The sequence below is a fragment of the Rhamphochromis sp. 'chilingali' genome (genome assembly GCF_963969265.1).
Source record: "Rhamphochromis sp. 'chilingali' genome assembly, chromosome: 8".
Taxonomy (NCBI): Eukaryota; Metazoa; Chordata; class Actinopteri; order Cichliformes; family Cichlidae; genus Rhamphochromis; species Rhamphochromis sp. 'chilingali'.
The window spans coordinates 8706009-8731497 of NC_137935.1; the positions used below are offsets into that span (position 1 = coordinate 8706009).

The 25489-nt window shown below is 37.6% G+C and overlaps 1 protein-coding gene across 5 annotated transcripts in view; it reads left to right on the top strand.

The window, feature by feature from the left end:
* Positions 1-25489, top strand: part of LOC308400734 (cell adhesion molecule 2-like) — a 170686-nt gene that overhangs the window by 104953 nt on the left and 40244 nt on the right. For 2 of the 5 annotated variants that reach the window (XM_080888653.1, XM_080888655.1), the window contains exon 2: positions 10035-10061. The exons of 2 other annotated variants lie outside the window; for them this stretch is intronic. In XM_080888653.1, the coding sequence (XP_080744779.1) occupies positions 10035-10061 (27 nt within the window). Of the gene's footprint in view, positions 1-10034; positions 10062-13113; positions 13665-25489 lie in introns of those variants that run through there. One more of the 5 variants, XM_080888656.1, reaches the window with a different exon arrangement.

The following is a 25489-nucleotide window of genomic DNA, read 5'->3' on the forward strand; positions in this document are numbered from 1 at the left end:
ACAGGGGCAGGGTACACACTGGACAGGTCGCTAGTCTATCATACAGAGGCAAACAACCATTTTCACTTCAACACATTTGGGTAATTTAGAATAACCAGTTACCCTTACAACTGCATGACTTTTAACTGTGGAGGAAACCAGAGTACGTGGAGAGAACCCACTGCAAACTTCGCCACATTGTGGATTTGAACCCAGGATCTTCTTGCTCTGAGGCAACAGCACGAACTACCATGGCATTAATCTGTCAATACAGACTTAACAAAAGTAGGAAAGCTATGCTTGATGATGCTTTATGTTGTTGTCCTTGACAAGTTAAACCATAAGAAATAGTAACAGCATACACGTGGTGTGGTTGTCTGCCTCTTGTAACCCCAGTGATTTTCCTGTGGTTTGACATCTAATGTGATCTTGTGAATTTAGTGAGTCGACTCAAAAAAATGAAATTGGGTGGTTGTTACTACAATCTAGTAAGGGTGGTTAGTTGCCTGGATCCAGCCACTCTTACTTTATTGTAGCATGTCATCTCAACAAGAACAAATTAAGTTGCTGAATTTCATGCAGATACTAAATGATTTAATTACGTTCACCATAGAAACATGGAGTTATTTAGTTCAAATGACAAGTTTGGATCCTGTGCATGTAACAACCACCCAATTTCATTTTTTGAGTGTAAAGAGGATGTTTGATTTTTATGTTTTTTAATTGGATGAAAGGGCTTTACTTCATACATGTTTGTATAAGCAGTTTGATTAACCTCATCTTTGTGACTGGTGTTCTCTTCAAGTATGTTTGTTATATTTTCTATTAACCTTTATTGGTTGAAATCCCTTTTATAGTTCTAACTCTTTCTTACATCTCTAACTATTACATACATCATCTTTTAGCCCATTTAGAGAATGTAATAGGCCAAAATAAACTTATAAACTACTACTGGATTTTGGTGTAGTGTATTTTTTACTGATGCCCCTATTACTGTGTACCAGGATTGTATGTTGCATTTACTTTTACAATAACAGTGTGACATGGAAAGATGACTGGGTCTTATTCATCATACAGTGGCTACACCTTGACACAGCTGTGTTAAATCAGGTTTTTGCAATTACTCTGGCTTGCCTTCCCCTGCTTGTGTTCCTCTAACTGGAGGGACACTTGCAGGCTTTTGTTACATGAAGTGCTCCAATTGAAACACAGTAGAGACAAGATGAGAAAATTGAAGAAGGAATTGGTTTGGGGTGTCATCAGGTACAATATGTGTGTCTGTAATGCTACCTTTCACAGTGTTCTACCAGTGTGCTTAAATTGTGGTGTTTTTATTGGACCAGCAGTAGAGATGTATGGGGCCGTGTGCTCCCAGGAGAAAAGTAAGCTTGTGTTTCTCTGACTGGAAGTGCTGTTATTAATAGAGGGGTAAAGCAGGAGGCTCTATTATTAGTATAATTTATTGGTTATTATCAATACATAGAGCTGAAGACACTGATCATTGAGTACAGCTCGACACTGGTGATAAACACAAAGTATTCACTGCTAAGAGGATTTTGCAATTACACTTAACTAACTGCACAATGTCATTTTCAATAGGCTGATTGCTGGGGTCACCAATCTTTACTATTATAAGAGCCATTTTTAAACTTTTCTAAACCCTTCAAAATCATTGTGGAGCTGTAAAAACTGTTTGTTTAAACTTGGCATAATGAATGTAAAACAGCTTCTTGGGTATAATTGAGCCTGTCAATATTACTAAAAGGTAAAATTAAAATGCTTTACCACATGTGGCTAGATAAGTTATCATTATTTAATTTTTGATTATAATAATACCTTGTTTTTGTTGAATTCATGGAATCACAGACTAGAACTACAATAACTAATTATTATTTACTTGTTAATTTTATTGTAATGCAATAAAAAATATCTATCACCATGTTTAGGCCTACTTTGATATATGGGTAACTACAAAGCTGTCATGTTTAGGCTGTGTGCAGGTATGGAGGACCCAAAGTGCAGACTCAACTGAGGTGGGAGTGAAAATCAAAAAACAGAACACAGAACACTAACAAAGAAACCAAAAGAACAGATAAATAAAGGCAAAATCAAAGTACAATAATAATGAAAACTCAAAAGTCTGGGTCAACGACCCAGGTCTCCTTACACAAAGCTGTGCAGCCATGCATAGCTGCAGCTGTGAGTCCTACTTGTTTTTGTGCAAATTAATCAAATTAAAAGGATCCTGTTTTGATAATACATTTCATAAAAGGAAGCCCAATAGTTTTGAAAAGACAACAGTAAGTATGATGTAGTTGTTTTTAATTGTATTGTAAGTCCAGCAAAAGATCAAGCATACTAGTAAACTGTACAATTGGCAGTGAGCGTAAACACATTTGTCTTGTTTCCTGCTCTAGTTTCCTCCTTGACTTTTTGTTTTATTTAAATTTAGAATTCAGAGTAGGGGGGCTCTGGACTAGCCATTTATGTGTATTTACCCAGGCTAACCAATGCAACTGAGGTTAAGGATAATTTTCATATTTATCTAGCTTTTTGTTAAAGCCATAAGGAGATGCTGGTAAGAGAGCCACATGTGGTCGGGGAATCATAGGAATCTTGCACTAGTGCATAAAGTGTTACAGATTGTACAGAATGTTTGTTCTGTTGTAGTTTGCCACACTTTGTGCAGGTCTTTTGTAATTAACTCAAAGGTAAACAGTAATCTTTTAATCTAGAGGCTCCTTCTATAAAATGTTGCTATGGTCCTATAGTGATTTTTACAAATACACTTCAGCCCTAAAATTTTCTGAGCATTACATTGCAGTTACATTACATTATGAGGTGTTACATAGTGCAAAGTACATAACTCAGTGTGAGGTCCAATTGCATCCATAGTGCAGGTAAATAGTCCAGTGAATTCCCAGAAAGCTAGTGCGCGACATGTTTGCTCCTGCATGCTCCTGCATGCTTTACCCAGGCAATTTCCTACATTTCTCAAGTTATGCACATGCTTGATGTGAACTATCTCCTGTTGGGTGCAAAATGTAAAAAAGGCTTTCTATGGAAAAATGTCATGTTTATGTTTATCGAAGCTGATCAGTAACATTTAAATGAGAACATTCGCCATATTTCTTCAAATACGTTTCTGGCACTTTTTAAAAAACAGTTGTTGGTAGACTTGGATGTAGGGACATTATGGGAAAAATGTCCCGGTCCTGGGTCGGTGACCCAGTGTTTTGAGTTTCTTGTATCTCTGAGTTTTTGTATTATGCTCTTAGTTCTTTGTCGCCCCAGTTTATTCTATAGTCTAGTGTCTTAGTTTGGCCTTCTTGTATTCTGTTTAGTTCTCTGAGTATTTAGTAGCTGCCCTCTGTGTCTCTTTGTTGTTGTTCTCTGTGTTTCTTAGTTGCCCTGTCTCCCCTAGTCTAGTTTGGATCTGTGCTACTTCCTGTTTTACTTTGAAGGTCTGTGTCTCATGTGAGTGTATCCTACTTTGCTTCCTTGTCTTGTCAGTTCTGATTTCTCCCAGCTGTGCCCTCTTTCTGTATCTTATTCCCCTCGTTACTTCCCAGTGTATTTAAACCCTGTGTTTCTCTGAGTCAGTGTCGTGTCGTCCCTCATGCTGTGTGTGTTTTATTAGATTCTTCTCAGTTTAGGTTTTGTAGACGTTCTTTGTTCAGCAAAAAAAGCTGCCATTTTGAATTCAATCCCATTTCTAGTGAGTTTGCGTTTGGGTCCAATTCCTGCCTGCACACAGCCGAAACGTGACAAAAAAACTGAAGCATCAAATTAATATAAATTTAATGAGCAATGATTTTGATCATCTTCTGATTGTCCTCTGCTCAAAATGTTCCAGCTCTTTCTCAGTTTAATGCCATTCCAAATTGGATATTGCTGGTCTGTGAAATGTTGGCTGATCAAAAACAAGCATTTTGAAGACCAAAAATTTCAGTTACCTGCCACTGATGTTTGAGGGCCACCCACATGCACAGCTCCCCAGAACAGCTATTAAAACTGCCCTGTGATTCCACTTGTGGCTGTGTGGATGTGAGCTGAATATGATGAAGTACTTCCCTGTCAGAGGGTTACTTACAGCCACGCTGTCCCAGGAGAGTTTGCTGTGTGACACTGGCAGAAGGAGAGCAGTGACCCCAGTGATGGCCAGCTGAGGGACAAAGTCCAGAGCTGACTGTTAGAAGGCAAACCTCTCAGTGGTTGCTTAAGCTAATCACCACAGGGATCAACAACCATCGCTTTGTTAAAGCTTATATTCCCACGTTAGGAAATGAGTTTTAAAGATAAGTGAACAGACTATTTCCTGACACACTGTAAAAGTCACAGAATGCCTCTGGTGGGTGAACTGGCCAAAGTCCCATTGTTCTGCTTTGTTATATCTCTCCTTTTCTTATTGCTTTCCTATGTCATTGTCATTGACATGCTATTATCAGTTTTATTGTTCAGTTCTGGCAAATATTGGACTCATTCAGCTGGTGTGGGATCCCTACTCATCTTGAACATGGTTTCATCAGTTCCTGCTGTTTTTGGCTTGTCTTGTTATGTAAAGCTACTTTAGATAAGCTGTGGTTCCTTTATTTTTGTTTTGTTTTTTTAACATTTTGCAGTCTTAATTTGTTCATCATTAAGTAAGATTATTTTAGGCATGGTGATAAATGAGTGTAAGTATAAACTATGCCTAAATAAGCAACAGTTGTGTATATTTATTAGTACTCTTTTATCTTGAAAGCGGCGTCTTATGTTATTTTAAGGGTTATTTTCTAAACCACTGTTATTTTGGCATTTTGCTATTTGGGACAAAAGGAAAATGCATTTTTAAATCCCACTCAGGAGGCAGTAAAAATGAACTGTACAAAGGAAAACAAGTTAATTATATTATGTGGTTTATTTAACTAATTACAACAAGTACTTAATAATAATCCACAAGGATAATTGTAAAATACTCTAAAACTGCATAAGAAAACGTGTCCATATTTGGATACAGTTAAAAACATGGATGGCTATTGTTGTTATGAAAACAACAACAACCATAGGCCAGCTTAATACCTTGACTTTAATGTTATTACATTTATAGACACACTGTTTTCATCTTTCATTTTTAATTCTCATTTAAGCCATGCAGAATTCATCAGTGACATGTCACTTAGCAACCTAAACCTGGAGGTTTTAAGGGATGCATAGACTAAAACAGTGTTTAGTAGCAACTTCTCTTATATGTTCAACTTGAACTAATAGCATTTCATCCATTTAACTTCTTCTTAATTTCTCAAGAGTCCACTAAAACGCAATGTTTTTCCATAATAAATTAATAATAGGATTACTTGCAAATGAAACACAAGGAGCCAGAAACCAAAACAGCAAACACAGGAGCCCAGAAAACAACTCAAAACAACCAAACAAACAAGGTCCACAAAAGGTGCAGGAGGCCATGAAAACAGTTCCGAAAAAAAGTTCAGGGGGCCGGCCTGGAGGTAGACAGCACAAGGTCCAAACCCAGGCAGTTCAGGAGGCCGACCGTGTGAAAAGCAACAGCGGCGAAGGAGGTCCGGAGACCGGCCGCGCGGAAGGCAGCGGCAGCGGCGGCGACGCAGTTCAGGAGGCCATCCACGATGGCAATGAAGTCCAGTCATCAGCCTGGAAGGTGGCTGGCGATGTTGAGGTGCTGGACGTGGACTGGACGGCGCTTGGCAGCGGCAGGACCAGGTGAGGCAGGACCAGGCAACGATGGCGTGGGAGCTGCTGATGGTGGCGCTGCAGGTGACGGCGTGGGAGCCGCAGATGGTGGCGCTGCAGGCGACGAAGACTGGACGGGCCCTCGGACCCTCCAGCGGAGGCAGGAAGGCAGAGGAGCAGGCTCAGCAACAATTGACTCAGCTAAAATAGGTTTTAACCCCTTTTCACCATGATTAACAGTTTTCAAAATCCTAGGTTTAACAGTCTTAGAGTGAGCTGACTTGGGGATGACTGAACCAGACTTGACAAAACCTGAACTGACAGAACCTGAACTGAATGTCTTAGTACTAGTAACATTGCTCACAGTTTTAACAGGGTTCATAGTCTTAAGCTGAGGATTATTGTCCTTGATTCCTCCCTGCTCAGAGGGAGCAAAATGAAAAAAACGTTTCCCAGTCTACGTCATCATCCAAAAGGGAAGTTCCCCACGGATCAGAGGTGAGTTTATTACTCTTAACGTCAGATGGGACGTGAGAATAGGAGAGAAACACAGCTGGGGCAAATCAGGCCTAACGAAACAGGGGAAGCAAAACCAGACACATTAACATAAGACATGCACCTCCAAAGTAAAACAGGAAACATAACACAGACTGAACTACAGACACAGACTCTGACTGGACACAGGGAGACAGCAACTATGGAACAGAACAGAAACCAGAAGACAACTCTGACAAAGAAACCAAAAAACTAGAAATGATAAATGATATAATAAACTCAAAACTCTGGGTCAACGACCCAGGCATCCTAACAATTACCTTATTGTGTGTGTATAACCTCTTTTTAAGTTTTGTGAATATTATACACAGTTATGCTGAGGATTGTCGGCCAGTTTCCACTGGAAATGCCTTTTGGTTAAATTGTCAGCAAGGAATTTGCATTTGCACTGTTAAATTTTTATATAACTTCCATGCACATAAAAAACAGCTGCTTGTTTAAGTGAAAATACACTGATGTTTTTTTTTTTGCACTAATAAAGTTGTGGAGTTGTAAAGTATTTTGTCTAGTGTCAATTATATCGTCAGTTATATCATTATTGCAAATTTTCAAATGTATATCGTGATAAATATTTTTGGTCATATCGCCCTGCTCTTCTTGCAATAATTAATCTAATTGATCTAATGATTATATAGACACATATATAGGTGCAACATTGTATTTCATCACGCTGAATGATTTTCAAACCTGCTCACGATTATTCCTGCTTTTGAGAGCGTTGACTCTCCTCATTATGCTATAATAAAGTGTGATTATTAATATAATTACTCAGTTCATTTAGTTATATGAACAGTAGCAGGTGGGCGTTTGCAGTATTTCCACACGCTGTAGCGTTGACCTTGTGCAGTTAACCATGACAAGTGTATTAAATATACTGACATTCTTACAGAAGTGTGTTGTTATGCGCTCTCCTATCGATTTTCAGTGAAAGTCCTCTTAGGAATGTCAAAGTGTTATACTTGTCAGAGAGAATATATTGATATGCTTGCCATGTGCTTGCAAACATTTCCAGTTCACAGCAAGGAGAATCTTATCATGGTGTCTGACTTTGTCAACACTATTAAATTTAGAGAGAGTCTATGATTAATAACTTCCACATAAGGAGAAAATAGGAAGACGCGCAGGCTTGAAGGCTTACAGAAAGATTAATGAGTGTCAAAAACAATGAATTTTCCATTAGATAGTAGATTGTCATACATTACTTGTGTGATCTTCCAGGTTTCCTCATCAGATAAGTTTGTTCAAGGATCATCAAAAAATTATCCATTTTTTATAGATAAAAATTTTGTCCCTTGTGCACAAGTCAGAAATATTACTTTTTCCAAAATACCACAACTAGCAATCTAATCATAGTTTTTATTGAACATTTGACCTGACTATTAAGAGAGAACAAATACGCATGTGCAGAACTTGCCTTGTGAAGGCTGGTTGCAAAGGGGAAAAAAGGACTGATTACAGGACACTCTTTTAATTTCAGCAGCATTATTTAAAACACACATGCACACGCAAGAACACGGGAAGTGTCATGCCTCTCTAAGACCTTTCTCTGCAACTGTGTTATTATTGTTACCAGCGATGGCCAGCTGATATCAAATATCAGCAATGGGGAAAACAAACACGCAGCATTCATGAGCATGTTGAATACTAATGCAACTTTGAGTAGCAGAAAAATGATAAGAAGTGAAAAATTATTCTTCACAACAAGAGAATCAAATGAGGCATGCATAGCGTGAACAATGCCACTGGCACCAGCAGCTGGAAAGGGATAGTGGTCTGTTGGATATTTCCCATAATAGACCAGATGTGTCAGCATACAGTACATTTGTGGACCAGAGAAGAGTGGTAAATTGTATAAGTGAGGCTTTCTTGACAATTTCAGAAGTGCTTTTTTTGAGTTATTTTCTCTGTCCACAAGTAGCAACGCATTGCATGACCTTTAGTCTGTGAAAATCTGGGAGAAATTTGTAAGTAAAACATTAATTTTCAAACAAAAATAAATCACTAATGCCAAAATAAATAAAAAAATAAGAAAAAAAATAAATTACAAATGCTTAAACGTTTTTGTTTATCCTTCTGTTCTTTCTAATGCAGACTTTGGACTGTGTAAACTGCACCTTAACATCAGGTTCCACAGATTTTTCAGGTTCTAGTTACATTCCCTGAGAAATCAGACTTCAGCTTATAATAGCGTAATAGTTTCAGTTGTTGCCAGGATATCCAGTTCAAAACCGATTTTTGGTGAGGTGGACACTAAGGAAGGAAAAAAGGAATTTTATCAGTTGGTTACATAGAGAGATTGAGCTGGAAAGAATCTGCTGTGGGTTAGGGTGGTTAAGAATAGAGATAGAGATGTGTGTAAAGAGCATACTGGGTACGTGTAAGCAGTATTTTGAGAATAATGAATGCAGAAAATGGGAGAGCGAGGAGGACAGAATCCAGAGAATTAGTAAGGAGGAAGTAAGAGCAGCTGTGAAGAGGATGAAGACCGAAAGGCAGTTGGTCCAGATGACATACCTGTGGGAGGTACAGTATGTATATGTCTAGGGGAGATGTTTGCGATGATTAAAGCTGGGTGACATACAGCATTATCTTGCTGGCAGCAGTAATCAAGGGAAAGATATGGTCGCCAACAATACTCAGGTAGCCTGTTAAACCATTGTTCAGTTGGTACTAAAGGCCCCAAAATGTCCCAAGGAAATATCCATGACACCAACCACCACCAACCTATACTGTTGACGATTTCATGTTTTCATATACTTTTGGCCAAATTCTGATCCTACCATCTGACTCTCGCAGCCGAAATTAAGACTCATTAAACCCAGCAACATTTTTCCAATCTACTATTGTCTGGTTTTGTGAGCCCGTGTGAATTGTAGCCTCAGCTTCCTGTCCTTAGTAAGTTAAGCTTGGGAGTGGCACCCAATGTGGTCTTCTGCTGTAGCCCATCTGCTTCAAGGTTCAACTTGTTTCCATTCGGTGATGCTTTTCTTGCATACCTTAGTTGTAATGAATTGTCATTTGAATTATTGTTACCTCATCATCTCGTCATCTCAAAGCATTCTAGCAACCCTCCTCTGACTTCCAGCATCAACAAGGCATTTACACCCAGAGAATTGCCACTTAATGGATATTTCCACTTTATTGGACAATTCTCTGTAAACCCTAGTGATATTTGTGTGGAAAAATCCCAGAAGATCATCACTTTCTGAAATACTCAGACAGGCACTTTTGGGGATTACATACTCACCTCTTGTACTCATGTGATGACATCAAATAACTGCTTTGCATAAAATGATTACATTAGTTGGCTTTAACTTGATCCAAAGACCCTTGGTGTTTTACTGTCCTAACAGATGCTGCTGTAAAGCTGTATTTAGTATTTAATCTTGTCATATGCAACACTATTGCCAGAAAAAATAGGCAGTTACAGTTGCCATAACTATATTGGAGTGTTCTGACTTTCGTTTGACTTTAATTCTAAGTAACTACATTACTTGGGACAGGAGCTACAGATGCATGTTTTAATGAAGGATTAATGGTACAAATAAGGTTGTAATAGAGTTAAAACTGATAAAGATGTAATAGTCAAGTCTTTTCTGTTTCTTGGTAATGTATTGGTGATAACACTTGACACATCATCAAGTTATGTTTTAAATGAGTACTGAGTATCCTACTCCCATTTCCATATTAACAACATTTAATCTTATACTTCCTGTCACCATGGAGCAAATAATCATTATGCTATCAATTGTATTCCTTCACACTACCTATCTAACTTCCTGTCTCCTTCCTTTACCCCCTCATGCTATCAGTGGCTGGGACAAAAAGCAAAGCTAGAGGTGAGTTATTGCCTCCATTTTCTTGCTACATGATTTATGTTGCACGCAGTTCCCAATAAACAATGTTTGGATCACCCTTTTATCTCCACCAAAAGCCTAGCAAGCATTAACATACGCTGCTCCTCCTGAACCATTCTGGGCATTTTTTTGTTGTCGTTGTTAACCTTTCGTTCTCCAGGAAAGGTTTGTTGAACATCCTTGCTGTTTTCAGATACAACCTTCTTCACGTATGTATAGATTTCACACTGAAGTGCTGCCTGCCTCACCCAGCCATGCTTTCCTGCATTTGGCCTCTGTGCAGCTCATCTGGAGCAGCTGGGGGTGGTTTCCAGTTCAAGGACACCTCATATTTAGGGGGGATCATTTCTTATTTACTGATCCTCGACAGATTTTCTTAGCTGTATTGCACATTCAAACAGGAGATGTTCTGGTAACCAACTTTATTTTTTTTTCACCTCTGACCATCAGTATTTTACACTTTTTCAGATAAATATGTTCACTTCAATGAGTCTTATCTATTGCTTATTAAAATCTGCTTTCAAATGCATTATTAATTTAGATATTTGGTAATTTTAACAATGTTTCTTTAAGTTCAACATACATTTTGTGTTATTGGACTTTTTTGTTTGTTAGTTTGCTAGCATTTTTTTTTTCATTATCTAGGTGTTACATAGATTTGCTTTATGTCTACCTTACCATTTTTTATTGGAATCCCTCACTACAATCATACACTCATACATTAATTAGTTCTCAGTCTATTTGTTTTGCTGTTTGTGGTTGTTTTTTCTTTTACATATCCTCAACCAAACTAAATGATTAATTTTTTTAATTTTGTTTTTTTCTTAAAATGAATGTTAAGCCCCACACTCCCTCCTGGAAAATACTGTCTTTTCTAATTACCAAGGAGGTTTTTTTTATAATTAACAGAAGATACACATTTAGCCTTTGTACCCGTAGAATGGGACAGGCTTTTTCAGCAGCACCTTTGTAGCTGATTAGTTGTTGATTATATATTATATATGTGTGTGTGTGTGTGTGTGTGTATGGGTTCATATATATGAACCCATGCATCAGTCTTGAATATTTATTAATGGATTTTGTAATGCTGTAATGCATGCTGATGATTGCTGTGTAATTCATGGAATAACTGTAAGAAGTCAGTATAAAAGATCCTCCTAGCAGGCATCATTATAATGGAAAACATGCCTCTTGGCTTATTTACCGAGACCTTATGAATAGATTTGTTTGCTCTGCGAGGATTCACCTGAGCGTATGAAGCAATGGTTTGGCCAGTGCAAGCAGAGGGAAAAAGAGGATCATTTATTAAAGTGAAAACATTGTATAAAGAGAGAAAACTGAGGATAAACTTTTTCGTGAGAAAACTTTTTATGGTCACCTCAAACTTAGGAAAGAAACTTGTATTGGCCACTATTTTTGGTCAAACAATGAGACTAATGGGACTAAAGTGCTCCAACTCTGCTCCGACAAACACGTATGGCAGCAGTAAAACATGAAGTTGAAATAGCAGAGGTTGTTTTCACAGTTGTGTTATGTAACCTTTATGAAGGGCACATTCAGGCAGGTGGAATGTGAATTTAAAAGCCTTTCAAATACAGTTAATCTAGGAGAGGTTATGTTACATTAAAGAGAAAAGGGCGAGGATAGGGTTTACTGAACATCTAAAAGAGGAAATGTACGTTTCTCAAAGAGCAATCTCAAATGGACTCTAGGAACTAGTCTTACTTTTTCCTGTCATGTGCCTTCTCGACATTTTAGAGGAAATCCATAGTTGGGCTTACTGAGAAAATATTATACTCAAGCTTGTGCTTAACCGAATTAACATTGATTAAAACATTTCATTTGGCAGCCCTCGAGAGTTGGGTTGATTACCATTAGACGCTTTTCTTGTTGTCTTCTTTGTTGTCTTAGTGGTGCTAGTTGTTATCACTTTGTAGCCTGAATATCCTTAATATACTGTCACTTTGGCAGTTTTATTTTTCTGTGTAGTGTAATACTTACACGGACCTTGATTTTACTTAATTTGAGGCACGTTAAGTGTACATATTTTAAGTAACTACTTAAATATGAAATCTCCTGTTTCACGTGGAGACAGTACAGTATTTCTGACACACTTTCTGAAACTGATGTATTACCACTTTCTTCTTTCCTTTTTTTTCGTGCACAGCAGAAAAAAAAACATGGCTAAGAGTTTCCCCCAGCAGGGATATTTATTGCCAGTTCTGTGGATTGTCCACCCCCTACTTTTTCCCCCACCTTCCCCACTGCGGTAAATTATAGGGGAGGACGACGCTCAGTACCACCTCTGTGTCGAGGAAGGTTCACTTTTGCTCAGGTGTTAGTCTGTAACAGGCACAAAATGTTCTTTTTGATGAAGGGTAAAGCTAGCAGACAGCTCACTCTGTCTTGGTTATTTCCTTTCTGAAAGACTTCATCAGCTCAATCAAATGACTGCATCATTTAGGATCACATTATCAGTGCAGACCATGAATACAATACAGCGCTGATAGTCATTTTTTGTGTGCCGGTGGGTTATCTCATCACATGCATTGTGTGTGTCTGAGTTCTTGTTTACAGATGATGGAGCCACTGTAAAAAATCACTGTAATCCTAGTGCAGATAGAGGGTGCATAATATATCTTTGTACAATCTACATAAACAAATTTAATGCAAAGATGACAACTAATTGATTTTACAAAAAGGAAGGAAAAAAAACAAGAGCAATAAGTATGAGGCCAGTTGCACGTGAACGTAGACACCAGATTATTTTATGGAATATACTATACTGTGTGTAAAAAAAAAAAAAAAAAAAAAAAAAAAAGATACAAAATGATACATAAAGACTCTAATATTCATTTTGGTTAAATGAATATTAGATGAATGGTTTGGTTAAATTTCCTTTAGCATTTTAAACTAGTTACTTTTGGTAACTATCAAAAAGCATCTGACATAATTCTGGCTGGATATTTGACCAATCCTCTTGGATTAGGTAGAGTTTCTTTCAGTTGGTTGGTTTACTACCATGGAACAGAGGTGTGGACTCGAGTCACATGACTTGGACTCGAGTCAGACTCGAGTCATTAATTTTATGACTTTAGACTTGACTTGAAAAAATGTTCTAAGACTTGTGACTTGACTTGGACTTTTACACCAATGACTTGGGACTTGAATTGGACTTGAACCGGTTTACTTGAAAAGACTTGATATTTTACCCCAAATATAAAATTTAACATGCATATTATATGGAGATTGAAAATGTGACGTCATTCACGGGTAGAACCGCAAAGGATTCTGGGAACTCGTGGCAAGCGGTACTAGCGCACGCAGGCTTTCAATTAAAATCAGTCACACAGCGATAAAAAGAAACACAAAAATGTCAAGAAGCTGTTGTATTATTAACTGCAATAGCCGGTCGCATGACAGCCACGGGAAGCCGACGGGTAAAGAGATCGGTTGTTATCGGATTACGTCGTTGAAGAGAAATTGTTCAAACCATGTTTCCGAAGTAACAAAGAGGCGACGGATGGCCTGGATTGCAGCCATTCAAAGATCAAATATAACGTCCTAGAACACTCCAGCTCACAGGTTAGTCTGCTCCAAGCATTTACACAAAGGTCAGTCTGCTGTTGTAGTTAATGCGTCATTTTTTTTTAACATAATTGGTGATATAGGTTACAAGCAAGTCTGGCGCTGAACAGAAATTGTCGCGCTATGCTCCTTTGTTTATTGTGCATAAATAGTGAATTGTCCTGACACAATATTGCGTTTCGCTTCTGTTATTATGGTACACTGACAAAAACACATACTTTTATTCACAGGATAAAACAGGTTTTTTGTATCACTAATTGCCCAGTACGATTACAGCATACAATATTATTGTCACTGCTACATTTCTGTGATGCTACCAGAAATTATTTCCACTACTAATTAATTACCGTTGAGCTCAAAGGTCCTATTAATAAACGGTTAAGGAATGTGTATTTATGAAGACGATTTGTGAGACTGGTAAACTTATGATACGTACGATGGTCTTTCGTTCTACACGGTGCATTTCAAGGTCCTGCACCCATCCGTCGGTAAACTGTACCTGGGCTTGTTGCAGTGACCGGAAGTTACTAAACTTCATGAGTGTATGCACTCACTCCAAGAACCGTATAATTATAAATATGCATATAAATATGCTAAGATGAGATAGCTGACTTCATCTAACTAGCAAATGTTTTCCAGGCTACGTTGGTGATACAGTTTTTTTTAATGTGTATGATATTTTTGTCATGCGATTTTAAAGCTGGTCCTACAACCGCATCCAAGAATAACATGCAGCGTATCTCAGAACTGTCGGTGAAAATTATTCTTGGAGCTAAGTTTAATTGAGCTGCATTTTAAAGAGGTGCAATTTCACAATTTGTGTATATTTTCTAAGTTCACTATTTTGTATGTGTTGAGAAAAACACAGATTTTAAAATTACATGGTCTAATATTTACATTTAGCATAACTGCAACATTATTTTTTCGTTTGTTTTTTTTAAAGACTCGAAAGGACTTGAAATTCAAAGTTTCAGACTTGTGACTTGACTCGGACTTTTACACCAGTGACTTGAGACTCGACTCTGACTTGCCTGACATTACTTGAGACTTGACTTGAGACTTGAGGATAAAGACTTGAGACTTACTTGAGACTTGCAAAACAATGACTTGGTCCCACCTCTGCCATGGAACCAGCTTTTTTTCAGTGTCCACAAATTTTAAATAGGAATAAGTTTGTGGCTTTGAGAAGGCTATTCTAGAAGCCTAATATTAGCCTGCGTTTTGGTTTTGCGTGTGTGATTTGAGATAAAGTTGAACAATTTGGAGGTAGTCCTCATTCTTCATTATTCCATTCACATTTTGCAATGTACCAGTACCACTCGAAGCAAAATATCCCCAGCGCATGATGCTACCACCACCGTGCTTTACAGTTGGCACAGTGTTCTTATTTCTGAAAGCCTCCAAACATTCCTCTTTTGGCCAAATCTCAATCTTTGTATTGTCTCACCACAAAACGTTTCTCCAGAAAGCACTTGGGTTGTACACGTGTGCAGCTGAGAAGGTCAGTTGAGGTTGAAGGTGTCAGTTTTGGAGTAGGGGTTTCTACTTCTTCTTTGTTGGCACCCTCCAAACCCATGGTGATGTAAACCTCGCTTTGCAGCGATGCTGATGTTCCAGGAGTTTTCAGTTCATGGCACACTTGTGCCTTGGTGGTTCCTGCAGTAAACAACCTAACTAATTTCCTCCATTTGAGGATGACTGACTTTGGCAAAGAGGTAACAAATCTAAATGACTTGCATTTACACACATTTGTTTGAACTGTGTGTAAGTCTAAGTTAAAAGTTGTGTATATGCAAGTGGAACTGATGATCTTGAAATCTGCAATTGTTTGAAAATGGCTCCAAGAGACCTTCCTACCTTGTATAAATTTCCCTTCTTAGGTCTTCACTGACTTCCCTGCAGTTCTGAGCATTGGTCTATCTAATGAGTGCTGCCAAATAAATCCTTTATGCTGGAAAGGAGAAATTACCAGGAATCATGATTGCTAATGAGAGGTTAATCATCATTAGAAATCATTAAAAGCTATCCCAAAAGGTTGATTCTGTTCATCTGGACGTAGCGTTTTCAGTGGGAGAAATGAACAGAATCAACCTTTTGGGATTTACTTACCTGGATGATTGAGCATGCATCAAGTACGGACATAAAAGCTATCTATCTGTTACCTACATACCTCACAGACATTAAATACATGACCAGTTTGGCTACATGTAATCAAAATATTTGCTTTTACTATAATTATGTATAGATTTCAGTGTCTAAATGCATTTTATGGTGAAAGGCCTGTATAGTTTCAAATACTGTATTTCTTGCAGTTTCTTTTTTGTGACATTATCTGCAACTAAGTCTATGGTGTACATTTACAGATTAGCTTCAGTTCATTGATCAGATCTAGATTTAGCGCTAATTAGCTGCTGTCCTTAAATAGTTGCTTAAATCTTTAGCTACCGACTGTAGGCAGGTAGCTGTTAAAATAGCACACAATAGCATTTCTTCAGTTCAGTTCCTCAGATCAGTACGTTTATAATAAGCATGGTATGCATTTATGTGGATGTCATACCAAGTTAAATTACACTGTCAGTGTAAGTGATTCTTTTGTGTGAACGATGTGACCTTTTAGTCAGATTTAAATCATATAAAACATGTTTTTGCCCGTGTTCAGGAAAGGTCACTCGGCAAACAATCAGATCTCATGGGGTTACTTTAGCAGTAAACTACAGCTTGTCTTATCTTTTCTCATTATCATGTTATTCCATAGCGTTTGTTTTAGGAAAAACAGTTAAAGGTAGGTAATGAATGTGTCTGCAAAGATACTAATATTTAAATCATAGATGTGATGAGCATGGTGTTTACATTACTTCTGTGTTTGCACATTGCATTCATTTAAGTAATCCACACACTACTGTGTTGTGAGGGTGTCTTCTTCAAGCTCGGGTCCTTTGCTAAATGCCTATGTGCAGTATCTTGGCTTTTTGTAGAACTACATTTCCTCACCCCTCAAATGTTATACTGGAAACTGACTAAAGCGAGGGGGAACAAGCCCATAATGGTCTGTGTGAATTTAGCACAAATCAGGCTGAAAATCTTCTTGACATGTTTCACATAGCTGAGAAGGGTTATGATGCATAATTAACTCATACACTATCAGCTTTCTAAGCAATCTAAGCAGTTCTATCATTCAGTTTCCCACAATTGAGCTTGAAGTTACCTCAGTGTGCTTGTGCAAGTATAGAAGCAAACAATAACAAATATGGAACGGACCATAGTGGATATTGTGTGGACAAAATCTCTTTAGACCAGAATAATTGAGCTCTGACAACAACACACTTGCCTGTAAAGCCTCTTTTTTTCTCCCTTTCAAAGATGTGTCATCTTGTTTAAATGGAATTTCCTTGGAATTGTCAATAGAAACCATCCGAGGGACAACCCTGATCTGTTATGTATCTTGTGAAAACCCACACAAAGAGGAGGAAGAACTCATCTGGGGTTTTCATGTATACAATCAGTGTTAGCATTATGCCTCCAGGACTTGTGCTGGGCTGTGCAAGCTCATTCTTATTCCCAGACTGACATATACTGCAGTTCTGTCAAAACTGCTGGCATTACAGAGAGTGTCTTTTGGGGTTGGTGCTTTAATGCACTGGTTGTGCCATAGTGAGACCAGTGTCACTCATCTTTCAATGCCTAGGGTTATTGTTGTGAACTGTTGTATTTTAACCCAGCCCACACTCTTTTCCAATGTAGCTTTGCTGCCAAACTAAACAGCAAATTAAAGAAACAAATTTTTGTTTGAAAACCAAATCAGGTCGTGTTAGAGTGAGAGAAAGAAACGTATGCTTGTTCAACAACACGTCCATCAACAATCCATTAAAATGTTCACATGGACAGATGAAGATGGAAATTTTGATGTGAGTGCTCAAGCAGAAAACTGACCTGCCGCAGGTTAAAATATACTTTATAATTATCATAATAATCCTTTAAAAGTGTGTGTTAATGCACTCAAATAACAAAAAAAAAAGGAAAACAGAATATGGAATATTGATGTGCAGCAAATGTACAGTTATGTAATCTATTTCTAACCAGTAGATTAGCTGCAGGCAGAGCTGCCATTTATAACAGAAGCTGCTCTTGTTTTAAAAATTTTGTCAGATCTCCTCATTATACCGTCATTATTATCATGGTTACATTATTATACTAATTTACACATTAAAATTTAATGAGATGCTTTTCATTTTGCACTACAGACTCTAAATTGACATATTTTAGCGGATTAGTACAGTAGAGATTGCGTTCTTTAATAGATTTCAAACTAACTGGTTTCAGTGCTTCAGAAATAAGGCATGTTTGTCTTCAGTTTCAATAGCCTTTTACCATATAGTTAGCTTTAATAAAATCCACTTCCTTCAGCATGAGGGAGGGCTGTTTTTCATTTTAGAAGGGAGACTACATAAATGCTGTACTAAACAATAATATCAATACCATGTTGGAGAATAATGTGACAGGCAACCATTATCTGGACAGCTTGAGACAGATATCCTCGGGCATGATTATATCTTTTTGAGCTGAGACCATCACTCTTGAATCTAGTCTGGCTCTTTAGTACTACATATGTCTGACAGTGTCCTGTTAATGATGCTGAGTGAAAGTGTAGGGTTCAACAATCTGTTCATTTTTGTGTCATGTCATTTAGTAATTATAAAGTTCAAAAGACAAGAGTGAGGAAGATCAAATAAAGTACACCTGTGCCAGGCCTGGTAGGTCTGTCAAGTCTTTTACAATACTGTGCAAACCTTTAGGCCATGGAGGTTGATCATCCACCAAATGTGAAGTGGCATAATCGTGTCTTTTCAGCAACTTGAAGAACAAGGTTTACTGTTGCAGATGGCCTCCACATCTCATTAAGTCCATCTACTTAAAAGAGTAGATCAGAGTAACCTACATGCCTGGTACCTTAGAAACTACTGAGGATGATTGGTACTGGTTCTCTGCACTTTATATGGAGTCAGTTGACAAACAAAAACTAGTCTTTTAAAATTATTCTTTTTTACTCCTGGGTCCAGAGTCATCATTTGTTTGAACCAGTGCAAAACCTTCTTCTGGGGGCTCAAGAAGAGGGTTTACTCAAGAGGCACAGTGACAAGTTTGCAACTGAAAGGCATGCAGCTTCATTTTTAGTGTTTGTCCTTATTGCAAATGTATTTGTAAGAGTTCAGTTTTTCAGACAGAATAAAATTAACCACAGAACTTTCCACTCTGATCTTTGCTTTCCTGCGATCCTATCCTTACTCTCATTTGCCCAGCTTAGTGCCGTTGTTCAACCGAGATCAGGCACAGCATAGTTTAAACTACATATTAACAAGAAAATCATCGACCAAGCATCCAGTGACGGTCAGAGTTAAAACTTCCTTTTAGCAGGAAGAACCCGGAAGTAGAACCAGCCTCAGGTTGAATTGACCAGTTGGGTTTGGAAGAAAGCAGAGAGAGAAAAGATGAGCACCCTAGGATAAGATTCTCTCTGGAGTTTTCTTTAGACCCTGGTCTCCCTAATGGAAACACAGATAGTTAAGGGTCATTCATCCTGAGTCAGTCCTAAGCACAAGTTTTATTCTTTGAAATGCAAAGTTTTAAACCTAAAGTTATAAACCTAAATGTTTTGTCTTCCATTCAACATTTGGAAACTCTAGGAACCACAAGGTAGCCAGATCTGGTCTGAAAGAGAAATGTTTCATTGGGATAGACAATACGAAAGAGGTTTTCCAATATGATTGAGATATATATATATATATATATATATATATATATATATATATATATATATATATATATATATATATATATATATATATATATATATATATATATTAGGGGTGCAACGATATTCGTATCGATATTGAACCGTTCGATACAGTGCTTTCGGTTCGGTACGCATATGTATCGAACAATACAATTTTTTTCAATTTTTTTTTTTTTTTTTTTTGTGTCCCGTTTGGATCTATAGCCATCAGAATTGTTGTCTTGAGGCCAAGAAAGATGCCAAGAGGATTTATTTTAAGTGGCTCATCATATTGGTCCATTTGATTGACCTTTATTATAATTATGAATTTATTTTATTTTCAGTTGCAAACGGGACAGACATGACTGTGGGATAGGACAGGGGGAAAGAATGAAAGAAAGAGGGGGAGAGAAAGAAAGAAAACCAAAGGGGAGAAAAAAAAAGAACAATACAAAATTTGTCATTTATTTTATCAACTTTCCTTCTGACGATGCTGTCTGTGTTGAGCGCTCAGTGAATCTGCATTTGACTACTCCGCCTAGGCTGCACTCTCGAGCCTAGGCGGAGTAGTCAAGCGCAGATTCACTGAGCGCTCAACACAGACAGCATGGTCAGAAGGAAGAGCGCAGGGCAAGCTAGCGAGACAGAAGTGGACCTCCCCACCCTCATTCAGATCTGGCGTTTGGAATTATTTTGGTTTTCATGTGACGTATGACCCTGAAGGTAAGCGAGTCATGGACTAAAGTAAAACAGTATGTTGGATGTGCCATGCAATGCTCAATTACATGGGTGGGAGCTAGTGTGTTAGCGCAGTTAGCTCGTTAACGTGTTGGCCGTCTAGCCCCTCTGTATAGGGTAGCTCGTTAACGGAGATTTGCCGTGTTGTGGCGTTAAGGTTATTTCAACGAGATTAACCTGAAAGCACTAGTGGGAACACAACGAATATGACTGCACATTTACACCGACATCATCCTAGTGCAAAGACAAAAACAACAAGCATGCATGCTACAAACTTTAGCCGAGTCATTTAGACAGCTGTTAGCACAGGATTCTCCTTATGGAGACCTGATATGTTTAATATGCTGCTGAGAATATAGCCCAGAAGAAGCGGATAGTATAGCTTTTATTTTGGAAAGAGACATTTCTCTGTAATAAACTCTCTTTTCCAAAGATGAGTGATTCCTCAATCAGATACAGGGCTCGCAATATCGCTAGCCCGATGTCCCGGGGCTATCTCTGCCCTGCCTGTCGGGCTATTGTAGGAAGGAAAAATATATGTCAATGCTTTTGCATTCTTTCAGAAATGTAGCTGGGTAATTATGTCATTGGGTGAGCCACTGTCAATATGTGACATATTGAAATCGTGTTTGAATTTGCGCTTGTTTTTTTGCTTTCACTTTGCAATCGCGCGAACTGTGTATAGAGAGCGACAGCACTGATCTGTGAGTGATGATAATTTGTGCACCAATTCCTCTGACATCGTCTTATTAATTGTTAGCTTACTATGCAAACATGACAAGTGAAATCTCCCGCAGCTTAAACATGTGAGAGGTTGATCGCGCAGAGAATCGCTGAGCTTATGTGAGTGCGGCAGGATATATATTTCACTACGATGACCTGGATGACTGAGAACCTTCACAGACAGATATATATTTTAGTTCTGCTGAGCCAAATAAGACAGGTCAGGGTGAAGAAGTGACAGCCAAAGAAAAGCTTACCACAAAACGGAGAAGTTATGACAAATCAGACTATAAGGCAAAAAGAAAGTGCAGCTTTATGGTTTCATGGACAAAAGAATTTCTGTGGCTGCAATATGACGAGCTAAAAAACAACACGCACAAGGGTTAGAGTTAAATTTAAAAACTGTACTTTTGTGTTAAAATATATATTTATAATTTTAATAAATGACAAATTAAAAAGGCATGAACATTTTTTTTTGTATCGAAAAAATATCAAACCGTGACACCAAAGTATCGAACCGAACCGTGAATTTTGTGTATCGTTGCACCCCTAATATATATATATATATATATATATATATATATATTAGCATAATTTTATTTAGCATTTACACACTGTTAGTTAAAACCTTCAGTTCCCATTTAGCCTTTTCATGCTTTCAGTCCTGAAAATAGCATTTCTTTCTGACTTAATTGCAGCATTAAATACATTTTCAAATAAAACACACACTGTTATGAAAGATCTTAAAGACTGTAAAGATGAGAGTGAGACAGGTCCTGTAGTTGTGCGGTAATGTACCCTACCTGCACAGGAATCAAGGTCACTAAAAGAAAACATTTTCATTTCTATTTTTGCTACTCTCAGAGACACCTTTCATCTGTACCTTCTCTCAAATTAAATGATTCATAACTTTGAGTGGAATTTTTTAGAGGTCTTTTTCAAATGTGTTTCCTTGATGTTTCGTGAAAAACACACATCTTAACTGAATATCTGTTTTTGTCATCACCAAGAATTGCCATGAAAGGATTTTCTCCATAATCATTGAGATAAAAGCAAGGTTAGTAAGGAGGTTTGAATCAAGGCTGGGTGTCTTTAAAGGAGCCAGACTGGATTGTAAAATATGTGACAAAACCATTAGTCACTGAGTTATTTACAACAAAGAATATAGTTGGTGAAATCACCTCTGTGACCTCTTTGAAGAATTTAGTAGGTAAAATTTCAGGTTCACTGCTGTGACGGGGTATTTATGACAGCATGTATTAATTTATGATGAGGTTGAAAAGATTTTCCAAAGCAAGTTAAAGAGAACCTTATAGGATGTTACTATCACAATGTTTTTCTAAACCTTCACACTGACCCGGGAGCTGCCTGTATTTGTCTTGTGCAAGAGACAGCAAGCTGTTATTTTTTTTGTTCTTTCCACCACCAAATACACCCCACAAGAGGTCTTCACAGCTTTTAATTAAATGGAATATTTTTACACTGCGGATATGAAACTTCCTTTTCTCTCTCAACGTGGCGGCATATAGGCCACGCAGTTTAGACTTAGGCAATTAATTACAATTTTGTCAAGTGACAAGCATTAATTACTATGTTCCCAAGAGTATATTGTCTAGTTAAATAACATGTAAGCTTACAATGAGATTTAGGTTTTATTTAACATCTGTCTATTTATCTATCTGATTATCTGTCTATCCATCCAACATCATTTAATTTGACCTTTTGAATAGCAGCAAACAAATGTTTCCATTTTTGTTTTATAGCAATTTTATAATTATAATATGTTGATGTCTGAGTTATCAAACACTTAAAATATAGATATATGCATAATTAGATCATCTACAGCATACATTCAGTTCTCACCATAAATCCATGTGATTTGTAGACAAACTCTTACATAGCATTTTGTTACCGGCATCACTCTGCGAAGTTACTGTGTCTCATTAGTATGCAGTGGGGTGCTCAGAACCTCTAAAACCTCTATTTGCAAAGAAGTTCTTGTAAAATCAAGCACCAGAGGTGAACTTATGGCTTGATAACTGCCGTTCATATGAAAATGAATACTTGTTTTCATTTCTTAATGAATGGAGGCATTTTTGCCACTGTTTTTTTTTTCCCTGAGTTATTTGTTTTCTTTTTATCCTGCCTGCAGTTTATAGTTTATTCTGCAGTGGTGTGCTTGACTGCTCTCCAGCCATTCATCAAGGCACTGCTTTCCATTATTTGGTGCAGTCAGCTGAAACTGAGAAAGGCTTTTGGGGTGGTACGGCTCATTCTTCCTCCACCAACTCTCTGTTCTCCCAGACAGAGACGTTTCTGGGCTTTTTCACCTTATGGCCTGGATCAGTGGTCGTTAGACGAATCAGTGAAATTATATATGCAACACTGTTCTCCAATGGTTTGGTTTTCTGACCTAGTTTCTAAGCACGGCATGATTTTCCATGAGTATTATATCAAAACAGTAAAACGAAATCTACAGAAATAGTGATAAAGGGCTCAATTTACATTCATCAGTGAACCGTCTTAATCCTCTATTTAAGTATAGTCACAAAGACTATCTTTCTCATATTCACATTTTCTAGATACCCACCAGATCACAAGACTTGCAGAATCAATAACCTAAGTATCATATTCTTGGCTTCTAATATTGTCAGACTGAGATTCCATCAGGCTATGGTCTGGTCTGAGCTGCATTCTGATAACAGCATGAAAAGAGACTGGCTGAGATGAAATGAAATAGTTTATTGCTAATGTACACTCAACAGCCAGCCATTCTGCACATCTGTATTCATATTTGTACTCTACACCTGCTGTACAGACCTCATCCCTCATAGAGATGAGAAGTACTTGCATCCAGCCTGTGTTTCAGCAGACATCTGTTCCTTTGGTTCCGCTTTAAAATCTAATCATCAAATATTTGTGTTTACAATGAAGACGCTATCCTCTCTCCCCATTTACATTTCTACCTAATTTTAGCTGTGCAGGTAAATATTTGATTCATGAGGCAGTGTCACTTGATTCTGCATGAAAGTTAATGCCATGGTTGAGAGATGTGTCAGCAACATTCTGACTGTGTGAAGCACAGCAAACAACTTGACTAATCTTGTGTTTGCTGACATTGTGAGTGATGATCAGTGTCCTGGTGGCCCACCTGAATGTGGACCATAAGCTCTTGGCTCAGGGTGATATTCCCGGTTTCAGCTTTTTCTGGCCTCTTCGCTTCAGCACAAAAAAAAAATATATATATATATATATATATATATATATATATATATATATATATATATATATATATATATATATATATATATATATATATATATATATATATATATATATATATATAAAGCTATATTGCAAAATGGGAAAGGGCTACCAAGGGACCAACTGTAGTTTAAGAGGTAGGCCCATAAGCAGACTGATGCCTTAGAGATATTTTTAATTAAAGCAAGGTCACTATGGCAAAACAATAAAATCTTGGACTTTAATATAATAAATTTTGAGTGAAATGGGTTAACTCAGTTAAGGTTTCATTATTTTATGTTTTTAATCTTAACCTCCCTTTCTGCAGAGCTGTAGGGAGGCTGGATTGGAAAGCGGGGGAGCGAGAAGCACCCATGACATCAGATATTGACTTTTTTTTGTTAACTTTAGCACTCCATGGTATTCTCACATAAAGAAGCAGAGTATCCAGTTTGAAAAAGCAAACATTAATGGTATTCATGTATCACAGGGCAGCAGTTAGTTTCATCAAGACATCTTGGGTCACTCAATCCTCACCTATTCACTGTCACGGCAGGCAGGTTGCATCCTGTCTGCTGTGAATATGTGCAAGCTGTCAACCTTCAGCTGTAACTGCCTGAAAATAACTACCCCCCTCTTTTTCAGTATAATACACCTAACCACTGAGAAAAGGATATAGCAATGCCCAGTATTGAAGTTCTTTAGCCTGCAGAAGTGAAAAACGTTGTGTATAAGGGTGGCCTATCCTCCCCCAAAACATCTTGCAAAAGTGCAGGCTTATTCCTCATTTCATCACTGCACTTCACGGAGTCGTCTTGGCTCATCAGTAGAGCAGACAACCTTAATACCTCTATTACTTCTACAGTTTGTTTTCATTCACTGGGAAATACAGCCATGACTCAACACAAACTACACATCCTTGCTTACTTTTTTCAATATTTTTTCTTTCATTCATTTGGAGACAGATAATACTTGACAGACAGACAGACTACTGGACTTTTTAAAATTTGACTCCAATAAACCTGTACCTTTGAAAAAATCTTATGAAAGCTTCTGCTGTTTAAAAATAATTCTGTCTTTATTTCACTTCCCACTTCATATAGTCATTTTTCTAAATAACTAAATGCTCTGAAGCTACAGTTTTTAAAGGACTCCAATATTTATATCACTCTGTTTCTTATTTCCATCAAAGAAAAGCGAATACAGCCTTTGTGCTTGTAACAGTGTTTATCTACAAAGCATAATCTGATACTATGAAGATTCACGTCGATGTAGCTTGTACTTTTTTCCCAGTGTGTGCCTGTGTTCTTCTTAGGGAGATGTTCGATTAGGCATCTGTCTGTCCACT